At 47.7% G+C, this 23,795-nt stretch overlaps 1 protein-coding gene across 2 annotated transcripts in view; it reads left to right on the forward strand.

The window, feature by feature from the left end:
- SLC26A9 (solute carrier family 26 member 9) overlaps positions 1–16,163 on the forward strand; it is a 29,408-nt gene extending 13,245 nt beyond the window's left edge. The window contains exons 6-21 of one of the 2 annotated variants that reach the window (XM_066361914.1): positions 283–447; positions 1,007–1,159; positions 1,464–1,546; positions 2,273–2,420; positions 3,088–3,201; positions 3,399–3,476; positions 4,042–4,137; positions 5,747–5,853; positions 6,641–6,710; positions 6,835–6,927; positions 7,067–7,180; positions 7,801–8,082; positions 9,157–9,211; positions 10,401–10,546; positions 12,680–12,751; positions 13,920–16,163. In XM_066361914.1, the coding sequence (XP_066218011.1) occupies positions 283–447; positions 1,007–1,159; positions 1,464–1,546; positions 2,273–2,420; positions 3,088–3,201; positions 3,399–3,476; positions 4,042–4,137; positions 5,747–5,853; positions 6,641–6,710; positions 6,835–6,927; positions 7,067–7,180; positions 7,801–8,082; positions 9,157–9,211; positions 10,401–10,546; positions 12,680–12,751; positions 13,920–13,967 (1,824 nt within the window). In that variant the 3' untranslated portion in view covers positions 13,968–16,163. The remainder of the gene's footprint in view (positions 1–282; positions 448–1,006; positions 1,160–1,463; positions 1,547–2,272; positions 2,421–3,087; positions 3,202–3,398; positions 3,477–4,041; positions 4,138–5,746; positions 5,854–6,640; positions 6,711–6,834; positions 6,928–7,066; positions 7,181–7,800; positions 8,083–9,156; positions 9,212–10,400; positions 10,547–12,679; positions 12,752–13,919) is intronic. The other variant, XM_066361915.1, reaches the window with a different exon arrangement.
- Positions 16,164–23,795: the final 7,632 nt, after the last annotated feature.

The raw sequence follows: 23,795 nt of genomic DNA on the forward strand, positions 1-23,795 counted from the left end.
TAGCCAACTGGGTGGATGGCAGTCATCTACTGACAGAGAAAACACCAAGGGAGGGCCAGTTTCATTCATGGATGAGGAAACTAAACAAAGAGGCAGAGTGACAAAGAGGTCGGTGTCCTAAAGGGACCCAAGTTCTGCTGGCACAGTAAAAAGCAAGACAAGGTCATGAAGGACTGATTTCCCTAGAGCTGCTACTGCCCGGGGCTGCACAGGACTTCCAGCACTGGGTTTGGATCAGGCAGATACGGAAGATGCTGACCCTCTTGGTCATTCCCCCCTCAGATGGGCCTGGGCTTCATGCAGTTCGGCTTTGTGGCCATCTACCTCTCCGAGTCCTTCATCCGGGGCTTCATGACAGCTGCTGGCCTGCAGATCCTGATTTCAGTGCTCAAGTACATCTTTGGACTGACCGTCCCCTCCTACACAGGCCCAGGGTCCATCATCTTTGTGAGTCTAGGACCATGCCCTGCAAATGGGGAGCGGCTCAGGCTGACACCACAGCCAAGGTTGCTGTTTTACGCAGTTAAGAGCTTCTCATGATGAGATGCCGTCAAGCAAGGACTGGCTGACCGGTGTCAGGAGGGATGTTGAGGAGGTTCTCACGATGGGAGGGAGAGTCAAACACATGGCCTTGAAGGCTCGATGAGGTTCTCTGTGGTTAACACCTGCAGAAAAGGAGAGGTACACTTGTAATCGGTTCCCCATTCCACTGCCTGGGAAATCCTTCCTCATGTCTAGTCTCTATCCCTCCTCCATTAGCTTGGACTCTTTCTAGAGAAACAGGAAGGGAATCAGCATTCCTATCCCAGCATGAGCTCCAGACATGCCTTTTGGAAGAGGGTGGTGGAAAATGGCACAATGTTCATGACCAGGGTCTAGATCCTGCTTTGGTCTGCTGCTATGAGCACTGATGATATCCCTTCACGGGCTCAGACGCCCAAGGGTGGGGGTGGTATGGGAAGAAAGAAAGGGTGGGAGCCCATAGGCATGATGCTTTCTCCACCAGACATTCATTGACATTTGCAAAAACCTCCCCCACACCAACATCGCCTCGCTCATCTTCGCCCTCACTAGTGGCGCATTCCTCGTATTGGTGAAGGAGCTCAACGCTCACTACATGCACAGAATCCGCTTCCCCATCCCTACAGAGATGATTGTGGTAAGGACCTTGCCTGGGGCTGGGTACTGAGGGTCAGGTTAGAGGGGCCAAGAAAGATGAATCCAGCTCCAGCCAGGTCCAGGGAAGCCCTACCCACCGGCACCGCCCTCCACTGTCAGTCAGGGGGAATCCCTTCCATCCCCCCTGCATATGGCTCCCACTCTTCCTGCTCCTTGAGGTCTTCCCCCTCAAAAAGGCAGGCAAGTGGGATTTGGGTTCCCCAGAGGAAAGGGAGACTTGAGAGAGATATCTTCCCAGACCCCAACTTCAAACCAATCCCCATTCTCTGCTTTGGGGGTTGCAGGTGGTGGTGGCAACAGCTATCTCCGGGGGCTATAAGATGCCCAAAAAGTACCACATGCAGATAGTGGGAGAGATCCAGCATGGGTGAGTCCTGGGGGGAAAGCCTGGCACCACCACCCCCCACACTCCCTATCAAGGTCTAGGCTTAGAAGCTAAGTTGAGACAGACTCTGTGAAAGTGCATTATAAACTCTGTGACACTGACCAGCTGTGAATCACTACCACACTTATGGGAAGAGCCACACAAGGGCCAATGCTAGCTGTTTCATGAACAGTGAGTCTCCATTGCCGCACTCCCCCCAGAAGTCTCATTCCAATGGATGCTGTTAAAACAATGCCTCTCTGATCAGTCCTTATCTGGCCCTTTGCCCTGTTCTAATGCATTGGCTCTTTTTATCCACGTGGACAGGAAGCTATTAGGATGAACCAAATTCATTAAGCATCTTCTCTGGGCCCTCGGAGGAGTAGGGCAATGCTGTGCTGCAGAGTTGGAGTATGTGGGGGGAGGGGTGCTCACAACACTGAGGGCTGGTGAGTGTAAAGAGTCCAGAATCTGGACGTGAAGCTACGAGGCCCTGCCAAATACTGGCTCTGTGACCTTGGACCAGCTTGGTCTTCTGAGCCTCAGATTCCTACTTTGTCAATGGGAGTGATGACCCTACAGCATTGTCCTGAGGACTCAGATTGAAAGGGTAGCTCACATGAGACCCTAGCACCAGGGGGGCCCGCTGGGCACTGTGGTTCCTGCAGGACTCGGCGCCCTCCCTCTCCTCACACCCTGGGCCCTGCCTCCTCTCTGGCTCTTCGGCAGGTTCCCTACTCCTGTGCTGCCTGTGGTTTCACAGTGGAAGGACATGGTGGGCACAGCCTTCTCCTTGGCCATCGTAGGCTATGTCATCAACCTGGCTATGGGTCGGACATTGGCTAGCAAGCATGGCTATGATGTGGATTCTAACCAGGTACATCTGCTACCCCTGGAAGGACTGAGCAGGACAAGCCAGGGCCCACAGAGGCCTGGCAAAACATATCTAGGGGCTCTGGACTGAGGTGAAGAAGGCTGCTTGCCAGTGGGCAGAGGGTCTCTGACCCCAAAAGCTGACCTCTGCTTGATTGGGAATATATGGCTTTCGTTTGTGTGTGTGTGAGAGAGAGAGAAAAGAGAGAAAGGAAGAGAGGAGGAGAGAAATAAGAATCATCAACTCATAGTTGTATCACTTTAGTTGTTGACTGATTGCTTCTCATATGTGCCTTGACCATGGGGCTCAAGCAAGCCAGTGATCCCTTGCTTAACCTTGGGCTTCAAGCCAGTGACCTTTGGGCTCAAGCTGGCGACCATGGGACCATACTGATGATCACATGCTCAAGCCGGCAACCCCTCAGTCAAGCTTGTGAGCCCGCGCTCAAGCTGACAATCTCAGGGTTTCAAATCTGGGACCTCAGTGTCCCAGGTTGACACTCTATCCACTTTATCACCACCAGTCAAGCCTGATTGGGAGTATATGGCTTTTTAGCAGTCGGCCATGTCCTAGGTCCAGAGTCCAGCTTACATGGCCGACTGGGTTTGGTCTATACCCTGCAACCCTAGCCCTACACCCCCAACACCCAACCCTGCCTCTGACCCCACAGGAGATGATCGCCCTGGGCTGCAGCAACTTCTTTGGCTCTTTCTTTAAAATCCATGTCATTTGCTGTGCTCTCTCTGTCACCCTGGCTGTGGATGGAGCTGGAGGAAAATCCCAGGTAAGCACTATGCCAGAGGAGGGAGGGGTGTGGGAGGGGAACAGAAGATTTGTCCCAGAGAATCCCAGGAACCCACAAGCCAGGCCCGCAGCTCCTCCAACCTTCCTGTCTCTTCCCTAGTCCCCACTCCACCAGAGGCATCGACTGGAAGCGAATCCAGAGTAATACTCCCTCTTTCCAACTCTTTCTCTGGACAGGTGGCAAGCTTGTGTGTGTCTCTGGTGGTGATGATCACCATGCTGGTCCTGGGATCCTATCTGAACCCTCTCCCTAAGGTAAGAGCCCAGCAGGAGAATAGCAGCCAGCAAAAGACTCCAGTAAAAACAACCCCTTAGAGCTGGGCAGCACTTTACAGATTACAAAGTGCTGTCACGGTTGTACTTTGTCCTAATCATAACCTGTAGAGAAGACAACATGGATTTGCTCTCCCCATTTTACAGGTGAGGTATACTGAGGCTGAGAGAGTGTCTAAGTGATGTGCTCATGGTGGTACAGCTCACAAGTTCAGGGCTGGTCCCAGACTCCAGCCTCCAAACCTCAGGGTTGATTGCTCAGTCCGTTGACAAGTGCCTATGAGCGCAGGCATAGGAAGACTCTAGGCATGGGCCATTTGGGTATAAGAGAAGAGGGGAAGTGAGAGGATGGGGCCAGGATGGGCCCCATGACTCTAGCACATGTGCTCTCTACAAGCCTAAGCCTGAGTGCAGAGATATGGGGGTTGTGCTGGAGAAGCTATGGAACTCTAGTTCTGTCCTGCCAGGCTCCAGGGTCAGGTGTGTTTGTAAGAAGGGCAGGAAGAAGGGGACATCACAGTGACAGGAACAATGTTTGCTTCCCTAGTCTGTGCTAGGAGCCCTGATAGCTGTCAACCTCAAGAACTCCCTCAAACAACTTGCCGACCCCTACTACCTGTGGAGGAAAAACAAGCTGGACTGTGTAGGTATTGGGCGGCCTCTGGGTACCTGTCTGAGCTCTGCCCTCTTCCTCAACCTTACAGACCTGTCATTTGTCCTGTGAATGATCTCTCTAGCCAACAGCTCCTGAATTTGCATAACTAAGAGCTAAGAGCTCAGGTTTTAGAGTGAGATACCCTATGTAAGCTCTACAGTCAATACAGGTCCTTGAAGTTCTTTGAGTCTCAGCTTCCTCATCCATGAAATGGGTATTTTATCCTTTCTACCCCCTTAGGGGCAACCTCTTAGGGTTGCTTAAGAAGAAGAAATGAGATGACACAAGAAAGGAGTACTTTGCTGAATTGTATCTTGTACTCAATAAACTTAGCTATTATAGTTCCAAAAAAAGCAAAAAGAAATAGTTTTTAAAAATCAAAAAGAAAACTTTAGAACATAAAGCCAGTAGATCAGTGCCTTAAGTAAGTTATCAGACTTCTCTGGAGTTCTATTTTCTCATCACAGCTGCGTCACACACTGATTCTGAAGATTAAATGCGATCGTAATGGGAAAGCACTGTATTACCATAGAATACTCTGGAAACATGACTTAAGTTATCGTTAGCCACATTCCCACTACATCTTCCCCTGGACAATAGTAAGGAGGCTACTACATGTTGACAACATGTAAGCCCCATCAGAACCTACGAGAAAGGACTTACTAAGCTCCTTTGAGATGATGAAACCAAGGCTCAGAGAGGTTAAGTAACTTGTCAAAGGCCACAGAGGTAGTAAGTGGTAGAGTTGGGACTGAAACTTTAAGTCTTAGACCCAAACCTCTGGGCTGTACTATCTCCTAGGGGAGCCAGAGAAGTGAGTGGTCCGACCTGGAGTCGTCCAGTAGCTGAGTGAGTGAATGATGAAGAAAGGAGAAATAAAGTCCCAATTCCCAGCCCACGGGTGTGCTTTTACCCCATCCCAACAACCCCTGAACATGGCAATTAGTCCCGAATATTCACAGAGTGCTTTGGGTACCCATCTAATGCTTACAAAACTCTATAAGAATTGGGCAGATTTCTTTCCTTTAAAGAAATCTGGGGAACTCCAAAGGACCGTAGGGGGCCTTGCCCCCATCCACCAGACTCCAGGAAGCATCATCTAAGCCCGTGTTGGGCACACACAGCTTACTGGTAGATGGAGAAAGGAAACTCATGTTTATTGATCATCCATTGGTTGCCCATCACTAGGCTAGGACCTCTCTGTTTCTTAATTCATTAATCCTTTCATGAAGCAGGTATTATTATTACCCCTTTGTGGATTAGGCAACTAGGACTCACATAGCTTAAAAGAAAGAGAATGAAACTTGGAATTTAGGACTGACCTAACACTATTGCTCTTATCATTATGCCCTCCAAGACCTCTGTATGCTGGGCTTGTCTATTAAAAACTAGATAAAATCAAGGAGCCATACTCAATATAGGGAAAATAGATGAATGTAATCAAAGCATAAAAACATAAAACCGTGCAAAAATGGCATGAAAATGGAAGGTTGGATCTGTGTTGTGCTAACAGAGAATGGCCTTGGCTAATCCAGGAAGACTTCCTGAAAGAGGCAGTTTTCTTCCCAGGTCTGTTTTGACATCTCTCTCTTCACAGTGTGTCTGGGTGGTGAGCTTCCTTTCCTCCTTCTTCTTGAGCCTGCCTTATGGTGTGGCAGTGGGTGTCACCTTCTCCATCCTGGTTGTGGTCTTCCAGACCCAGTTGTAAGTAACAACCCATCTCCCAAGACACAATGAGGTAGGGGGTCACCTGGGCCAGCCTGCCAAGGACTCCCTTGCTGATGCCTACCTAACCCATCCCACCATACCCTGCCATCTTCTGGGTCTGGCACTGAAGGTGCTGCTAGGCCTGAGGAGAGACCAACCCAGCCAGGACTGTGGGCACAGTTTAAGTTGTCGGATTTCCCATATCCTGAAAATCCCAGATGAAGCCATCATGGTCTTGGAGGGCTGGGGGCGGGGGGAAGGGAGAGGTAAAGAAAGTCAGGGAACAGCAGGTGGGTAAGACTCAGTGTCCTTTCAAAGGCACTGCCAGACACCAAACCAAATGGGACCCCACCCCAGGGGAATATGAGGCCAGAGCACAGACACTGTGTCCTTCCTATAAAAAGATTAAATAGAACAGTTTAAGGGATCCAGGCCAGGGTAGGAAGGATGCTATATGTTAGGGAAGCCCTACCTTCTCTTCTTGAGAACTAAAGAGCAGAAAGCAGTGACTTAAGGGCCAATTAAGCTTGTCACCATATGTACCTCCACCCCATCTCCCTGCTGAGTCCCAATCTGGGAGCCATGTCAAGGGCCTCCCACCCTTCTGGTTATAGCTCAGCCACCATGCATGTGTCTTCAGTGAAGAAAGACAAACGCAACAAGGCCAGGGGTGAGGAAGGGACCCTCTCCCGCCCTGCCCCTGCCCCTCCCCCAGCGCCCACCCCAGCATCTTCATGCCCATTCGGTATCAGCATTCATTCACATTTTTTTCTCCTTCATCTAGTCGGAATGGCTATGCTTTGGTCCAAGTCATGGACACGGACATTTATGTGAATCCCAAGACCTACAATAGGGTGGGTAACCCAAACTGATGACCCTCCTTTTTTGCTCTTCCCCCCACCCCAAATAAAAGAGTGTTTAAAAAAAAAAAGTCAATAAAGACATTTCTGCTGCCTGAACTCAGTCTCCCTGTCACAGGCCCAGGAAATCCAGGGGATTAAGATCATCACTTACTGTTCTCCTCTCTACTTTGCCAACTCGGAGATCTTCAGGCAAAAGGTCATTGCCAAGGTAAGTGTCAGTCCTCTGGTGACCAGAAAGGCTGAACCAGAAAGAGGGGCCAGAAGATGGAAGAAAGGGGGCTGGGAGCCAAGGCGGGCCTCTTCCAAAAAGGGTGGAGTCAAGCCTGCTGTTGACTCTTTCCCTGCAGACAGGTGTGGACCCCCAGAAAGTATTGCTGGCCAAGCAAAGATACCTCAAGAAGCAGGAGAAGGAGAAGATGATGCCCACGCAACAGAGAAAGTCCCTGTTTATGAAAACCAAGGTGAACTGAGGCTAAGCACGGCCCATGCCCCCTCCCCAGCCCTCTCTCATCTTGCACCTCGATGCGCCTCTCCCAGCACCCTTTGAGGCAAAGACAAAAGTCTCTGCGGACATTGCTCAGTGGCCACTGACCATTCTTACTGTTGGGTGAGGGATGCCAGTTCCCATGTCCCCCCATTCTCTGTTAAGATTGAATATGACCCATTAACTTATGAACAACTCCAGACAGGGAAGAGCAGTGAATATCCTGGGGTACGCAGCCAGCCCAGAGCAGCATGGTGGCATTAGAGGGTAAGAGTTAGAGGGTAAAACGGGCAGGCATGGACAAATGCAAAAATGAGCTCGATTATTTCCAAAGAACTCCCTCCCAGAATAGAGTAGGCTGTGGCTTCAGGGCCCCTCTTGGAAGGGCCCTCCAACTTTGTCTGGGTGCTGAGAGACCACGCTGCAGGCCCTCCCTGAGGAAGGGGCTTTGGGAGATGTCTCTCCAAGGAGGACTTCAGGGCTGGCATTCACCATGATCAAGCTCAGTGGTTCTCCTTCACCTGCAGGCTCCTTGGCCCTGCTTGAGCCACAGCAAAGTCTGGTTCAGTTCGCTGATGCCCCACCCCCACCCTTCAGACTGTCTCCCTGCAGGAACTCCAGCAGGACTTTGAGAACCCCTCCCCAACGGACCCCAACAACAACCAGACGCCAGCCAATGGCACCGGCGTGTCCTACATCACCTTCAGCCCTGACAGCCCCCCAGCTTCCCACTGTGAGCCGCCGGCCCTTGCTGAGACCCCCCGTGAGCCCACTGATGTGCTGGCCAGCGTCCCACCCTTCGTCACCTTCCACACCCTCATCCTTGACATGAGTGGGGTCAGCTTTGTGGATCTGATGGGCATCAAAGCCTTGGCCAAGGTGAGGCCCTCGGGCAGAGGGAGCGCCGGTCACCCCCCATGCATACCCTCGCCCCCGCTCTCCCACAATCCCTTTTTTTGGAGCATTCATAGTGACAAGCTGAGAGAGTACGCACAGCAAGGAGACTCAAGGTCCCTAAGGATCCCTTTCTCCCAGACACAAGCAGGACAAGATGTTCTGTGCAGAGCAGGTCAAGATAGCCAAGACAATGAGCAGCGAGAGGGAGACGGAAGTCCAGGCCCTGCGGTCTCACCCTCCCCTAACACCCTTTCCTGGCAGAGCACCTTCCAAGTTCCCCCTCAGGCCACCCGGAACCCACCCCCAGGGTCTTTTGAGTAGAGCCCAGCTTGGCCCTGGTTCATAGTCTGCTGCTCCTTCCCACATCCACCCAGACACTCCAGCATCAGCCGGTTCCGGCCAGCCAAGAAGGGAAGAAATGGTATCAGTGACCCACATCCTTGGGCCAAACAGGCAGCCCATGAGACACCTTGGATAAATTTATTCATCAGACAACTTTTCAGTGACTACCTCCAAGGGCTGAGTCAACCAACCTCAGAGCTGGCTTAGATCGAGGAGAACGGAGGGGAACAAAGAGTATAAAGGCTGACATCACCATTGGCCGGGTGCACAGAAAGTTCCATTCCCAGCTAGGAGTTCAGCCTGCTTCCCCGGCCTGAACCTGAAGTCCAGGTGGGCCTAGGCTGGAGCTCTAGACTCTCTGGGACTTGGGCCTCCCTTGCAGCTTCTGACTGAAGCCACAATGTGGGGAAAGAGGTGGAATCTGGGAATCCAAGCTTCTGAAAGAAAAGATCTGGCCCCATCAGGAGAGGCCTCGGTGACTTTAAGAGCCCGCCTTCTTGGCAAAGCCCCACTTCCTCCCTGCCTTTCAGAGCAGCCGCCAGCCAGCACTCCAGTGAGAAGTGGTGTGCTCTGCTGCTATTTTCGTGTTCGGCTGCCAGGGCTCTCGGGGCTGCTTATTTGTCCGGCTTCCCCTCCAAAGTGAGTTTTGTGAATCACTTTTGAGACCCACTCAGAACATTCCTTTCCTTTTGTCTCCCTGCCCGACACTTCTAGTTGAGCTCCACCTATGGGAAGATTGGTGTGAAGGTCTTCTTGGTGAACATTCACGGTAAGAGAAGCAGGACACTCAGGAGACTGAGAGGCTGGCAAGGGGGTCAGGTGGGAACAGGTTGGAGGGATGCTGAACAATGAAGGGGATGGAAACGAGAGCACCCGTGCATCTCCCCCAAACAGCTGCCTGCTCCTAAGAGCTCCAAATACAGGTCAGAAGAGACTGGCCAGATTGTGTAAACATCCCAGGGGTCTCAACAGCACAGTGGGAGATCATGGAGTTAATAAAGGACAAGTAGGATTCTAAATTTGCCCGACCACTAATTTGCCGTAATCTTTGGCCAGGTGACTTTATCTGTCTAGGGATCAATCGTCACCAATGTAAAATAAGGTTGACTAGATGAATTTGGAGGTCTTCTGTAAATATGAAATCCACGAATAATAAAACACAAACATACCATTGCTGCTCCCCAGGGAAGGCAGATAGGCAGTTTTATATGCATGCAGTCCCCATGAGAGCACGTAAGTACAGCTGGAGGGCAGGTCCACAGAGCAGCGCACTTTCATCAGCAGCACACACTTAGCATTCAGGGACATGGGCACACAGCAAGCACACAGAAACACACAAGAGAATGTGAAGAGACACATACTCATATGCCCTGTTTGCCATGGAGGGTCAGCGCCTTTCCCTGGGGCCTGTCCGACTTTAGAACTGGCCTGAGCATGTCCCAGGCTTGACAGAGGCCTTGCTCTGGGAGAGGGAATCCGTGATGGTAATGATGTGCTGAGACATGCTCCAGAGTTAGAATCTGGAGGGTCCCCACCTCACTGACACTCCTTGGGAAATCAGCTCTCGGATTTGGTAGGAGTAAGAGGTCTGCCACACTGGAAGTTGCAGGTAAGTCCTGGGTAAGCAGGAAGAAGGATGGACTCTCAGAGGATAGAACTGGCCGCAGCCTCCTTCCTCATGAACGTTTTAGCCTTTTCCTCTTGAATGGCTACAAAGCATCAACTCCCAGAATCAAACTGCTTCCTTTTGCACTGGGTTGAAAGTTCAGCATCCTCAAGCTCGTGTTGCCCTCTGCTGCCCAGAGCTGATATTGCAAGGCCAATGCCACGGCCCTCAGAGGCCTTATGAGAGCAACCCGCCTGCCTTTCTAACATATCCTCTCACCAACTTCCCCCACCCCCATCTTCAGTCCGCAGTGGCCGTTTGCTTTCTGAAGATGGCCTTCTCCTCCTTCCAGCTCAGGTGTACAATGACATTAGCCATGGAGGCGTCTTTGAAGATGGATGTCTAGAGCGCAGCCACCTCTTTCCCAGCATACACGACGCAGTCCTCTTTGCTCGGGCAAATGCCAGAGAAGTGGCCCCAGGACATGACTTCCAAGGGGTAAGGTCCAGACACCTGGGGAATCTTAGGCCCCAAGGCACTGAAATACTAGGACCATGGGGCGTTAGAAAGAACACAGGAGAAGTTTGGTGTTCCAAAATCAATTCTGAACCACAGTTTCCTTACCTGTAGAATGGACCCCCTAAACTAACATTCCCTACCTCAAAAGGTTTTTCTTTTGTTTTTGTTTTAGGAATAACTGATAGTTATATCTTTTATCTCACTTGAAAGCATGTTGTATACTGTAAAATCTTTTATTAATATTCAGGCCCAGATAAGAACAAAAATAATAAAAAAGAAAAAAATGGAACAAAATGAATGTCTAGGTCACACAAATACTCAGAGTATTCAGCGATGCCCATTGCTGGCATGGCTCACTCCTCCTCCTTCCCTCTAGAAGAGGCTTGTGGGGGGAGGGGAGTAAGCCTGCCTGGTTTTTTTTCCTTCTTTTCCAAGTGAAAGGAGGGGAGACAGACAGACTCCTGCATGTGCCCCAACCTGATCCACCTGGCAGCCCTGGTCTGGGGCCAATGCTCTGCCCATCTGGGGCCATGCTCGCAACTGAATTAATTTAACGCCTGAGGCAAGGCCACAGAGCCATCCTCAGCACCTGGGGCCAACCTGCTCAAACAAATGCAGCCATGGCTACAGGAGAAGAAAGAGAGAGAAGGGAGAGGGGGAAGGGTGGACAAGCAGATGGCCACTTCTCCTGTGTGCCCTGACCAGAAATTGAACCTGGGACATCCTCATACTGGGCTGACGCTCTGCCACTGAGCCAACCAGTCACGACCTAAGCCTGCGTGTTTTAATTGAACAGACCTTGGAGATTTTAAGCTAGTGATCCAAGTTTTGTCTGTCTCTTGACATTTACCGTATTTCCCCATGTATAAGATGCTCCCATATGTAAGACACACCTTAATTTGGGGGCCCAAATTTGAAGAAAAAAATGTCTTACATAAAGTTATTGAACTCAAGTTAATTCATCATAAAATTCATACAACTTCTCATCACTGTCAAAACTGCCATCCATTAGCTTGTCCTCACCTGTGTCTGATGATGAATCACTGTCTTCAACACTGAGCGTAAAAACAAGCACAAAAATGTGGGAAATACAAGTAAAAAAAATCTACAACCACTGTATAAGACGCACCCAGTTTTAGGCCCTAAATTTTTTGAAAAAAAAAGTGCATCTTATACATGGGGAAATACAGTAATTCACTAGCTCAGTAAGTGACATGCAAATGAGCTACAAACAACACTGTTAGGACTCCCTGTAAAACTAGGGAAGCAGAAAAAGCTCACCTCACTGGGAGCCTTGCCCAGGCCTTCCCTGCAACCCCCCACCTCCCAGAATCTCCTCCAAGCTCAGCTCCTGCCCTTGGCCCCTCAAGACTCTGTGTCTTGGCCCTCGATTCAACCCTCCCCTGCTGTCTGTGGGTCATAGGAAAGCCTTTTCTGGCTCTAGAGCAACCATTTGCTCTTTGCTTTAAGAGGCTGATGAAGGTGAAGACATCTGCTCTCAGTACTGAAAGACTGCCCATGAATACACAGGACCTCGGCTCCTGCCATCGACACGTGGGGGGAAGCCACGCAGGAGGACGGTTAATAAACCTGTCCACATGTCAAGAAGAGGGAGGTTCTGGAAGAATCCTCCTTTGTTATTGTACAAATCATGTCCAGTTATTACAGGTTATATATTTAAAAGTAATTTATATTATATGCAATATATTTTCATGATATAGAATATATTCATATATCAATTACACCATGACCTTTTCAACAGCATGGCAAGTAGAAAGCCAGCAAAGTGAGTGTGATTATTCTACTTTTACAGATGAGGAAACAGGGAAATAGATAACCCGAGCTTAGGCAGCTGGCCGTTTGTCGTTGTAAGTTAGGCAAAGCCTCCTTGTCTGTACAATGCCCACAGAGGGCAGACCCTGATGCTCCCCTGAATGCTGTAGGGAAGACCAGAGCGGGGCTGCACTTTGTGAAGCAGATAAGAAAGGGGAGGGCAGGGGTAGGAGAGAAGCTATGCACCAGAAAACATGGTGCCCACCCAAAGCCTGCCGCTTGCACCAGCCTTGATCATTCAGTCGCTGAGTCCATTCTGTACTGGTTTTTCCTCTCTAGGCTCCAATGGATCCTGAGGTCTCCTTTTGTGATTCGGAGGAGGAGAGCCCCAGCTACTGGGACTTAGAGCAGGTAAGCTAAGGGGCAGGGGGCAGGGGGCAGGGATGAGAAGGAGAAGGAAGGAGACCCTCTTAGATCCAAGATGTTCAATGAGCTCTCTCACCTCCAGGCTAGAACAGTCACCTTGAAGTCGACAACGTTTTTTCCTCACTTTCTTTTAATAGCAGATCTTAATTCTTCTCACTCTCTGAAAGTCATGGGCTGGGAGGAGGGCACTGGACCTAGTCCTAGAGAATGAACATCTATTCTTAACTCTCTAACACACCAGTCACATGATCCTGGGCGAGCCACATAACCACACCAGGCCCCAATTTTTATCATTGCAGAATAAGGAAAATGTGGGTGATACCTGTCTCACCCACCTCACAAAATTAGCAGGGGATTCATTTGTTTTTTCCTTAATTCAACAAATATTTATGGAGTGCCAACTGTTTGCTTACACAGTTCCAGGATGGGCATATAGCCACGAACAAAACAAAGACCCGTGCCCTTAAAAAATTTAGAGTCTGGTAGAGTCAGATGAATTCTAAGATGCAAATTCTAGTGGGACAGATATTACGGCATGTGGACAAGCTTTATAAACTATGAACTATGCAGTATCCTCGCAAGGATTTGTGGTCCCAACAGGAAGAGTAGCGCTAAATTAAAGGAAATCAGATAGAAATAACATTTAACTTTATGCTTCTTCCTATTTTTTGTGGGCTTGAGTCCCACAGTCCTATGATCACACCTCTGGGAGCACTGATGGCATGCAGGAAACATTAAGAAATACAGCCAGAGCCTCAAAGACTTGGCAGGCTGATTGCTAAGCCACCCTGGAATGTCCAGCATGTTCCAAGACTCCTGGGCAGGACCAAAATAGTTTAGCAGAGCCAGAAAGGACTAGGGAGCTTGCCTGATCTCAAACCTCATTCTACCCAGGGAAGAAAGTGAAGCTACAAAAGGGGAGGGGAATGTGGAAGGTCACAGCACATTGGAGGACACTCCAAATTAGATGCCTGTCACCTTTGGAGCCAGTTCTCCCTCAGGCTGACCCTGCCTCTCCCCTGTTCTCTCTCACATCCACACACTCACACTCACTCACACTGCTGCTTTCTGGCCAGCTCACCCCTTGGTTGCAGCCACTCTGAACCCAACAGGTCTAACACAGCTCCTTCAACTCCCCCTTCCTGCCCTGCAGGAGCTGTTCGGGAGCATGTTCCACGTGGAGACTCTGACTGCCCTGTGAGGACCCGACAGTTCCCATGCTGCCTCCAGAGCGCATTGCACCTGGGGCTTCGTGAAGGATGCATCCGGGCGGATGGCGGGTAGAGGGAGCATCTCCACCGGGACTCGGCTCCTCTCTATTTTCCTCTGCCTCTCTGGTTCCCCCACCTCCCTCCTGGCATCTCTACAGCGAGCCGATCTCAGAAGCAGGTAGAGCAGTCTCTTCACCCTTCTGCTCACCCTCACGGCCCAGCCAGAAAGCGTCCTGTTTGCTCCCTGTGGCTGACGGAGACCCTGACTTCTGGGCGTAAAGCACGAGCCAAGAACAGAGGGGAAGTGCGGCTGCTGACCTAGAGTGTAAGCTTCGGGAGTGTCCTCGGGCCGGAATGCCTTGGTATCAAATGGTGTCAAGCTGTCACAAGGCACCGGGACAGACTTGCTTAAGACTCTGCCACTTGCCCCCTCCAGCTGCCCTCTGTTCCTGGTAGCTCTGCACCTCCGGGACCATGTGCTCCCACAACCCAGGAATCTCGGTCTTGGTGACGTGCCACTTCTTCCTCATCTCCAGGCTGCTGGGACCTCCAGGCTATTCAACACATAAGACTCAAGCCTGGGGAGCAGCCAGGGCCCTCGAGGCTGGCAGAGCTGCCTCCGCAGGGGCAGCCCACCAAGGTAGCCGCCCCATCTTTCTGAAACGGGACCACTGCCCCCGCCCTCAGGGGCTGCTCCCTTGCACTCGGGATGGTAGGGATTCAAATGGGAGAGGAGGGTCGCTGGCAGAATTCTCTGGCAACCTAGCAACAGGTACCAGTTATTCCGCACAAAAGCCTTTGAGATTCCCTCTTTGTACCAAAGAAGGGGGTGGGAGTGTTAGTGCCAACTTAAGACAAACTGGTGAGACCTGAGTGAGCCCTGACGGTTCCCCCACCCTCAGAGTCCGTCAGAAAAATGCATCCCCTGCTTGGGAGAGCTGCCTGTCTTTCTTCACTTGGCAAAGAGCCCATGAAGTTAACTCTTCCTTATCAGCTTGGGGCCTAAATACTTCAGCTAGGCAAGGGAGAATGCTCCCCAATGACCAGCTTCATCGCCCAACTAAGCATAGAAGATGGAGAAGGGCTGAGCCAGAATGAGTTTCCTTCCACAGGGATTCCGTAACAAACTCAGGACCTCAGGCCACCTCCCTCTAGGAAAGATGACAAGATGGGTTCAGTTCTCCATGGAGGTATGGAGGTAAATAGAAGAACCGCACTGTGACTTAAAAAAAAAACAAAAAACAACTAGATCCCATATGCAAGTGCTTGGGGAAACTTCCATGGATGTGCACAGAAAACCTCTGGGCCTCCCCCTTGGCTTCTCCCAAGCTCCTTCAACCTAATGACCCCTGCCCAACAGGTTGGGCTGGCCCAGCCTGGAAAAACATCCTAATTCCTAACTTCAGTCTGACCTGCATTGTGTGTCTGTGTGTTGAGTAAGCTGGTCAGCTAACAAGTCTTCTTAGAGTTAAAGAGCTGACAGGGTTTGGCCAAGCATTGCTTCTCCATGAATCATTACACTATGCCATCTGGCTGCCAGTGGAACTCAAAGCCTGGGAGGCGGAAGACAATGTTATCCGGGATTCACCATGTCCAGCACCCAAAGTGCCAAATTCCAGCAAGACAAGGCCTTAGCCAATGACAAATCACCCTCCCCTACTCCACCTCCTTCACAGTCTAGCTCAGGCCTCGGAGGTGGAAAAAGATCACAGAGTCTCAGGATATCCCCACTCAAGACCTTTGAACCAAGTGTTCCTAACTCTTGAGGATTTAATGAAGTCGCCATTAACCATGAGGCCAGCCCCAGGCTGAAAGAGGATTGCTGACTCACAATGGCCTGGACTTGGGGTTCAAGGAGAAATCCTACGATGGTATCAGCATTCCCAGGGCCCACAGTGGAGGTAGACTGGAATTGGAAACACATGGAAGTGGAGAAAGACATTAAAAAAAAACTTCACTTTTAGAGTACTTTGGAAAGAACACAGATTCACACAGACCATGCTCCGGAAATGATTGAAGCAGGATAGGACTGAAAGGTAGTGAAAGAATCCAGAATTTCAATACTTTTAAATGTTCTTAGTGACACTGACCTGTGATGATATCGTTCCCGGGAAAGGCCGGGACTCGAGATATTTGTGTAATTTATTTAATTTAAACGCATTCTCCTTTTGTTCATTTTGGTAATAAAGTGCTTTTGAAATATGAGCCATTGCATGTGTTTGGGTGGCTTTCTAGAGAGGCAAAATAAATCATCTCCAGGAAAATCTGGCCTTGCTTTGCACTGTCCTGGGGGTAAGGAAGCAACAAGAGCTGAGACTTAACCATGAAGAATGAATGAACTCCGCAATCCAGCTAAAGAGCAGAGACTGGGGTAAGGAGATAGGGGTAAGGGATTGCATGCTCAGGACAAGTTCCCAGAGCCCACTCTGTGATTCCTGTGGCTATCAGAGCAGTGGAAGACCCATCCTCTCCCTGTCTGTCCTTCATGTGATCATTCTTCAACATTCATGAGATGTCTGTTCAGGGCCAATCCTATCAATACTCAGCAAAGCTTTGAAAATCCTTAGTTGAAGGAGTACACAATCTAATCCCAGCTCCTCCCTCCCCCCAGTTTGTGAGGCAATGCAAGAAGCATAAAGCCTTAAGAATCAAGTGTCCAACAAACCAGGTTGACTCACAACATTGTTTACTAATAGTAGGAAGTGGAAGGAAATCAGAGGAATCAGAAAGACCAAAGGCATGAAGGAGATGGAAATATGATGAGGTGGAAAGAGAAGGACTAGAGATACGATAAAGAAAGAGGGAAGGGAGAGGAATGGTCAGCAGGATAGAGCTACATAGAACAAAGAGATCGGGTGAGCAAGAAAAAGGAGAAACAGGTAGGTAACCGCCATGCTTGCTTCCTCCCACAACCACATCAAAATTACAGCTAAACTACAGAAAAACCATCATTCAGAACACCCTGAAATTAGGTGATGGGAAGTCCTACAGGGAATTTAAGAAGCCACATTGAGACTGGTGGGAGGGGCAAAAACAGGGAACAGGCTGGCCCCACACTCACATGTAATAGATAAAAATTGGGAGGGACATCTTGGCTGCAGAGGAATCCCCAGAGGAGCAAGGGTTCCTAGTATTACACCAGGCCTCCATCCCAGGGTTCTGTGCCAGGAAGAGAAGTCTCCAAAACTTTGGCTGTAAAAACCATCAGGGATTGAGGCTGAGGGAGACCAAGGCTGCTGAAGTCCCAGACAGTTCATCTAAAAGGGCCCACACACAGACGTATTTGGACTCACTTCGTCTGAGCTCCAACACTGGGGCAGAAGCTTGGAAGACACCAGAGACACACAGGGAGGAACTGAACTGTCTGGCATCAGGTGAAAGCTGGGACAGGGCCGGCTTTTTTCCAGCCAGAAGCACTGGCAAAGGTACTTTTCTAAGCCCTCCCCGCACAGAGCTGGCAGGTGGGTGCCATATCTGAGGCTCTACCAACCTAACACCTTTGGTCCCATCCTGGTGATTCCTCGAGACCCCACCCAACTTTCAGGCCCACCCAAGCCATTTACAGTGGCTTTTCCATACAAACAGCCTGTTTTGCTCATGCTTCAGGTTTTCCTAAAACCTCTCAAACAAGTAGCATCTGGCCTCAGCATGTCCCATACCTCTCACTAAGTGGCCCCAGCCCCAGCACTAGCAGCAGCTGGCCTTGGTTCACAGCCTCACCTCACCCGGGCACCTCTAAGCCCAACACAAGTAGCAGCCATCTGTAGATCCTTTTGTAGCTCATGCCAGGTGGCCTCAAGCAGAACACAGGTGGCAGGTGACCTTGATCTGCACCTCCCATGAGGCCCCAAAGCCTGCACACTCTGTGACAGCTTCAGACCATGTCAAAGCATCACCACCCAACCACCTCCATGAGCAACACCCTCAAGGGGCAGACTCATCAGGCACCAGAGCCCACTGAAGTAAGTCCTACTCTGTGGGTTGGGCCCCTACACAGCTGATCCTCCGTGGTGGTTGGAGGTCTGTGGTCAGTGGTCGCAGCCAGTCCTTACAGCTGTTTGGTGTGGGGGCAAATCTCTCCCACAGATGTGTCAATAGCAATCAGGGCTCAGCTACAACAGGAGAAAGTACACAGCCCACACAAGGGATGCACCTCAAGTGCCCAGTTAAAGTAATCTGAGAGGCTGTGCCACTGGACCTTACAGAACACCTACTGCATTAGGCCACTCTGCCAAGCCTGGGAGAAGGAGCAGCTCTAGACAGTAATACATAGAAACAAACACAGGAAGGTTGCCCAAATGAGGAGACAAAGAAACATGTCCCAAATGAAAGAATGAAACAAAACTCCAGAAAAAGAACTAGACAAAATGGAGACAAGCAATCTACTAGATGCAGAGTTCAAAATACTAGTTATAAGGCTGCTCAATGAACCTCAACAGCATAAAAAAGGGCTGCGAAGAACACACTAACTGAAATGAAGAATAATTTACAGAAATCAAGAATACACTAACTGAAATGAAGAATAATTTACAGTGAATCAACAGGAGGTTAGATGAAGCCGGGCATCAAATCAGCAATTTGTAATATAAGGAAGTAAAAAACACCCCATCAGAACAGCAAAAAAGAAAAAAGAATCCAAAAATGTAAGGCTAGGGTAAGGAGCCTCTGGGACAACTCAAGTGTATCAACATTCGCATCATGGGGGTGCCAGAAGGAGAGCGAGAGCAAGAAATCGAAAACCTGTTTGAAAAAATGACAGAAAACTTCTCTAACTTGGTGAAGGAAGTAGACATACAAGTCCAGGATGTGCAAAGGGTCCCCAACAAAATGAACCTAAGGAAGCCCACAACAAGACACAGCATAATTAAAATGCAAAAGATTAAAGACAAAGACAGAATCTTAAAAGCAGCATGAGAAAAGCAGTTAGTTATCTACAAGGGTGCTCCCATAAGACTGTCAGCTGATTTCTCAACAGAAACTTTGCAGGCCAGAAGGGAGTGGCAAGAAATACTCAAATTGATGAAAAGCAAGGAACTACAACCAAAATTACCCAGCAAAGCTATCATTTAGAATTGAAGGACAGATAAAGAGCTAAGGAGTTCATCTCCACCAAACCAGCATTACATGAAATGGTAAAAGGTCTTCTGTAAGAAGCAAAAAAAAAAACAAGATAAAAAAATAAACAAGAAAATGGCAAAAAATGCATATCTATTGACAATTGAATCTCAAAAGCAAAATAAATAAGCAAACAGAACAGAAATAGATTCAGAGAACATTTTGACAATTACCAGGTGGGAGGGTGGTTGAGGGGAAGGTTGAAATGGTAAAGGGATTAAGAAAGACAAATTGGTTGTTACAAAATAGTCACGAGGATCAGCATGGGGAGTATATTCAATATACTCATAAGTCTATATGGTGTCAAACGAGTGCAAAGTTTATTGGGATAATCACTTAGTAAGTTCAATAATGTCTAATCACTGGAGTGTAAACCTAAAACTAATCATGTATGTCAAATGTAATTGAAAGGCCCTGGCCGGTTGGCTCAGTGGTAGAGCGTCGGCCTGGCGTGCGGGGGACCCAGGTTCGATTCCCGGCCCGGGCACATAGGAGAGGCGCCCATTTGCTTCTCCACCCCCCCCCTCCTTCCTCTCTGTCTCTCTCTTCCCCTCCCGCAGCCAGGGCTCCATTGGAGCAAGGATGGCCCGGGCGCTGGGGATGGCTCCTTGGCCGCTGCCCCAGGCACTGGAGTGGCTCTGGTCGCGCAGAGTGACGCCCCAGAGGGGCAGAGCATCGCCCCCTGGTGGACAGAGCGTCGCCCCTGGTGGGCGTGCCAGGTGGATCCCGGTCGGGCGCATGCAGGAGTCTGTCGGACTGTCTCTCCCCGTTTCCAGCTTCAGAAAAAAAAAAAAAATGTAATTGAAAAATAAAAATGATTTAAAAATGAAAAAAGCTAATAAAATTAAGAAGCTCTCTTAGAAAGATTACAATACAAAGAAAATTCTAAAGCAATTGACAAATTGGGAAAACTGTATGACAAAGTGTTATCATCCTATATTTATAAAGACTTTTTACAAATCTTGAAAAAAAAAAGTGGAGAGAATTAAGTGAAAGAAGATATGTTACATAGGCAGAGAACAGTGTGTTGTAAAGTAATATTTATGTAAAATAACTTAATCTTACTTTATCCTACTATTCAGCTGCCCTGCAAGATCTGAGTATATTAGTAAGTAGCATTCTTCCCATTTCAATATTATATATATGTGACCCTTGGCTGAATCCTTCTGAAAATGGAATAAGACAAAATGTTGTGTAGAGGTGTTTGGGAAATGATCTCAGGGAGCAGGAGTAAAAAGCAAGAGGACTGAAATGGAGGGAGGGAAAGCAAACACAAGAGTGAGTTACTGAGGTGGCCACTGAACAGGGCAACTGAGGCTGCACCTCAGTGGACCTCCCCAGGAGACCTGTGAAATATACCGTATTTCCCCATATATAAGACACACCTTTTTTCGATAAATTTGGGGTCTAAAAACTTGGTACATCTTATACAGTAGTTGTAGATTTTTTTACTTTCATTTCCCGCTTTTTCACGCTTGTTTTTGCATTCATGGAAGACAGTGATTCATCATCAGACACAGATGAGGACAAGTTAATGGAGAGGAGTTTTGACAGTGATGAGGAGTTGTATGAATTTTATGATGAATAAAATTTGAGTTCATTAATTTTATGTAATACATTTTTTTTTTCAAATTTTGGGCCCCAAAATTTAGGTGCGTCTTATACATGGGAGCGTCTTATACACAGGGAAATACGGTACCTCCAAACTGTCCTGTAGAAACATTTAACCGTTATTCCTATATTCTGTTGATCAAAGTGACCCCTTGGGTATTAACTCTCCCACAATTACAGGTTTCATGGATATGAGTGCAGAGCAGATCCCAAGGTGTCCCATGCTGTGGCCTTAGGGAGCCAGCAGGGCAGGAAGGAAGAAGGATGTACAGCTCCAGAGGGGCCTGGCAGTTAAGACCACTTAGAACTGCTACTCAACAGGCTCTTAGTAAGAGAGTTTTGAGTGGCACATAAGCAGCATCTAAATCAGATACATTTTTTTAACTTCTCATCTTTAAAACCTGTTGGTTTACCTTTTGTAAAACTATATATTATTTTAGCCAGTTTTTGGAATGTTGTCGAAACATCTATAAGATGACCATCTCACCATTCTAAATCAGAATGGGCTCTCTAAACATAGTCTCTAATACCACGCCTTACTTTAAAGAACTGGGGTCCTCAGTAAAATGGCTGATTCCAAGGCCAGGGCAGAGTAGGTACAAAAGGAGTCTAGAACAACTTTTAATGCCAGAAAGCAAGGACTTGCTAAAAAGAAACAATGGAGGCATGCCCCATGGTTGCAGGAACCAGACTAAAGCAGCTTCTAGCCAAAAGTGGGAGAATCTGAGCACCATAATAATTAAATACAACGTCTAATCCTCCTTTTGATAATCTAAGCAGTGTTTCGTCATATAGATCTTGCACATTTTTCTAGTTTATTCCTATTTATATTCTACCTTTTTATTGCCATTATAAATGAAATCTTTTATTGTATTTTATAACTGGTTGTTGTTTGCATATATAAAGCTATTGATTTCCATATGTTAATGTATACCCAAATACTAAATAATAGTTTTATAGTAGTTTTCCAGTTTATTATTTCAAGTTGGCCAGATATACATTTATATCTGCAAATAATTAAAATTTTACCTCCTTTTCAAATTTCATACCTCAAATCTCTTATCTAATCACCCTGATTAATACTAGCAAAACAATGCTAAATAATAATGATAATAGACATCCTTTTCTTATTCCTGACTTTATTTTTTCTCATTAAATACAGTTCTGAGTTTAACATCGGAAAAATATATTTTATTATTTTAAGACTTTTATCAAGACTAGATATAGAGAAATCAATGTCTGGAATGACCAGCTTCCCAATGAAACTGATGATTTTTTTTTTTTAATTTAAGACTTTAGAAATGGTCCTAAGGGCAAAGAGCAAATGAAGAAACGTCTATTCAAGAAAATCTGTGAAAAATTAGTTTTAAAATATTTACGATATCTGAACCCAAACCACTCCCTCTCTCCCCCTTCCCAACTCAGCAAGCCAAAGGCTTTGCTCCAGGCTGCTGCATCCCAGAACACAGGGCTCCATTTCCAGCCCCTGCTCTCAGTTCCAAACCAGAGGGCATTCTTCCAAGAAGAATAGGACTTCAACATTTTTTATCCTGCCAGATAACTACCTTGTGTTGAGGCTAAGTCTCTAGAGAGTGAGGACTCCCTTCTTCTCCATTACGAACTTGTGTAATGGAGGTTCTATCTTGGGTGAAGCAGTGTGCTGAGAATCCTGAGGTCCAACCACCCTTACTTCAGTGTGTGAGGCAGTGGTTTCCCATTAAAACAAGCAAGCCAAAAGGACCTTAGGTTGCTGACCTCAACTCCATGACACCAAGTGCTGAGCCCCTGGAACAGCAGCATCACTCAGAGAAAAGCTTGCCATTGTTCCTTCTCCCATGTACAAAGCTCTAGCTCAGAGATTTTAGCTGAGAGAAGAAGCAGGCCATAAAATAAGTAAAAGATAGTTCCTAAATTTTCCTAAAGGAACTGATTTCATTTGTAATAAAGCATGAAGAAACTGAAAACTAAGGGTGCTTGCAAAAACAGTGGAGGTTGTGGTAAAAGTCAATTAAAAGGAGATTTGAAGAACTGTGGACTTAACAATGATAAAACCCAGCCTGACCAGGAAGTGGCACTGTGGATAGAGCATTGGACTGGGATGCGGAGGACACAGGGTCAAAACCCCAAGGTTGCCAGTTTGAGTGCAGGCTCATCCAGCTTGAGCACAGGGGTGCTGGCTTGAGTGGGGGAACATAGACATGACCCCATGGTCATTGGCTTGAAACCCAAGGTTGCTGGCTTAAGCAAGGGGTCACTAGGTCTGCTGTAGCCCCCAGGTCAAGGCACGTATAAGAAAGCAATCAATGAACAACTAAGGAGCCACAACAAAGAATGGATGCTTCTCATCTCTCTCCCTTCTGTCTGTCCCTACCTGACCCTCTCTCCGACTCTCTCTGTCTGTGTCAGAATAACAAACAAATAAAAATTTTATTAAAATGTGCATAACATATTGCTGGGTTTATAACATATAAATGTAACTTATCTGTAATATATTTGTCAATAACAGCACAAAGGAGATGGGGGAGAACAAAGCTGTATTTAGCCAGGGAAATTATTACACATAGTAAAATAATAATTACAACAAGTATTTGATAAAACCTAACATCCTTTTGTAATAAAATTACTCAAAAAACTAAAAACAGAAACTTTCTCAACCTCCTAAAATACATCAACAAAAAATCTATAGCTAACATCAAAGAACAATCTGAAAATAAAACTAACAGAATAATTCCATTTACAATAGCATCAAAAGAAATAAAACACTTAAGAATGATTCTATCAAAAGAATATAAACTTTATACACTAAAATCTACAAAATGTTTTTTTTGTTTTTTTTTTGAGAGAGTTTTTTTAATTTTTATTTATTTATTCATTTAGAGAGGAGAGGGAGAGAGAGAGAGAGAGAGAGACAGAGAGAGAGAGAGGAGAGACAGAGAGAGAGAAGGGGGGAGGAGCTGGAAGCATCAACTCCCATATGTGCCTTGACCAGGCAAGCCCAGGGTTTCGAACCGGTGACCTCAGCATTTCCAGATCGACGCTTTATCCACTGCGCCACCACAGGTCAGGCCTCTACAAAATGTTTTTAAAAGAAA

The sequence above is a fragment of the Saccopteryx leptura genome, chromosome 2 (genome assembly GCF_036850995.1).
Source record: "Saccopteryx leptura isolate mSacLep1 chromosome 2, mSacLep1_pri_phased_curated, whole genome shotgun sequence".
Classification (NCBI taxonomy): Eukaryota; Metazoa; Chordata; class Mammalia; order Chiroptera; family Emballonuridae; genus Saccopteryx; species Saccopteryx leptura.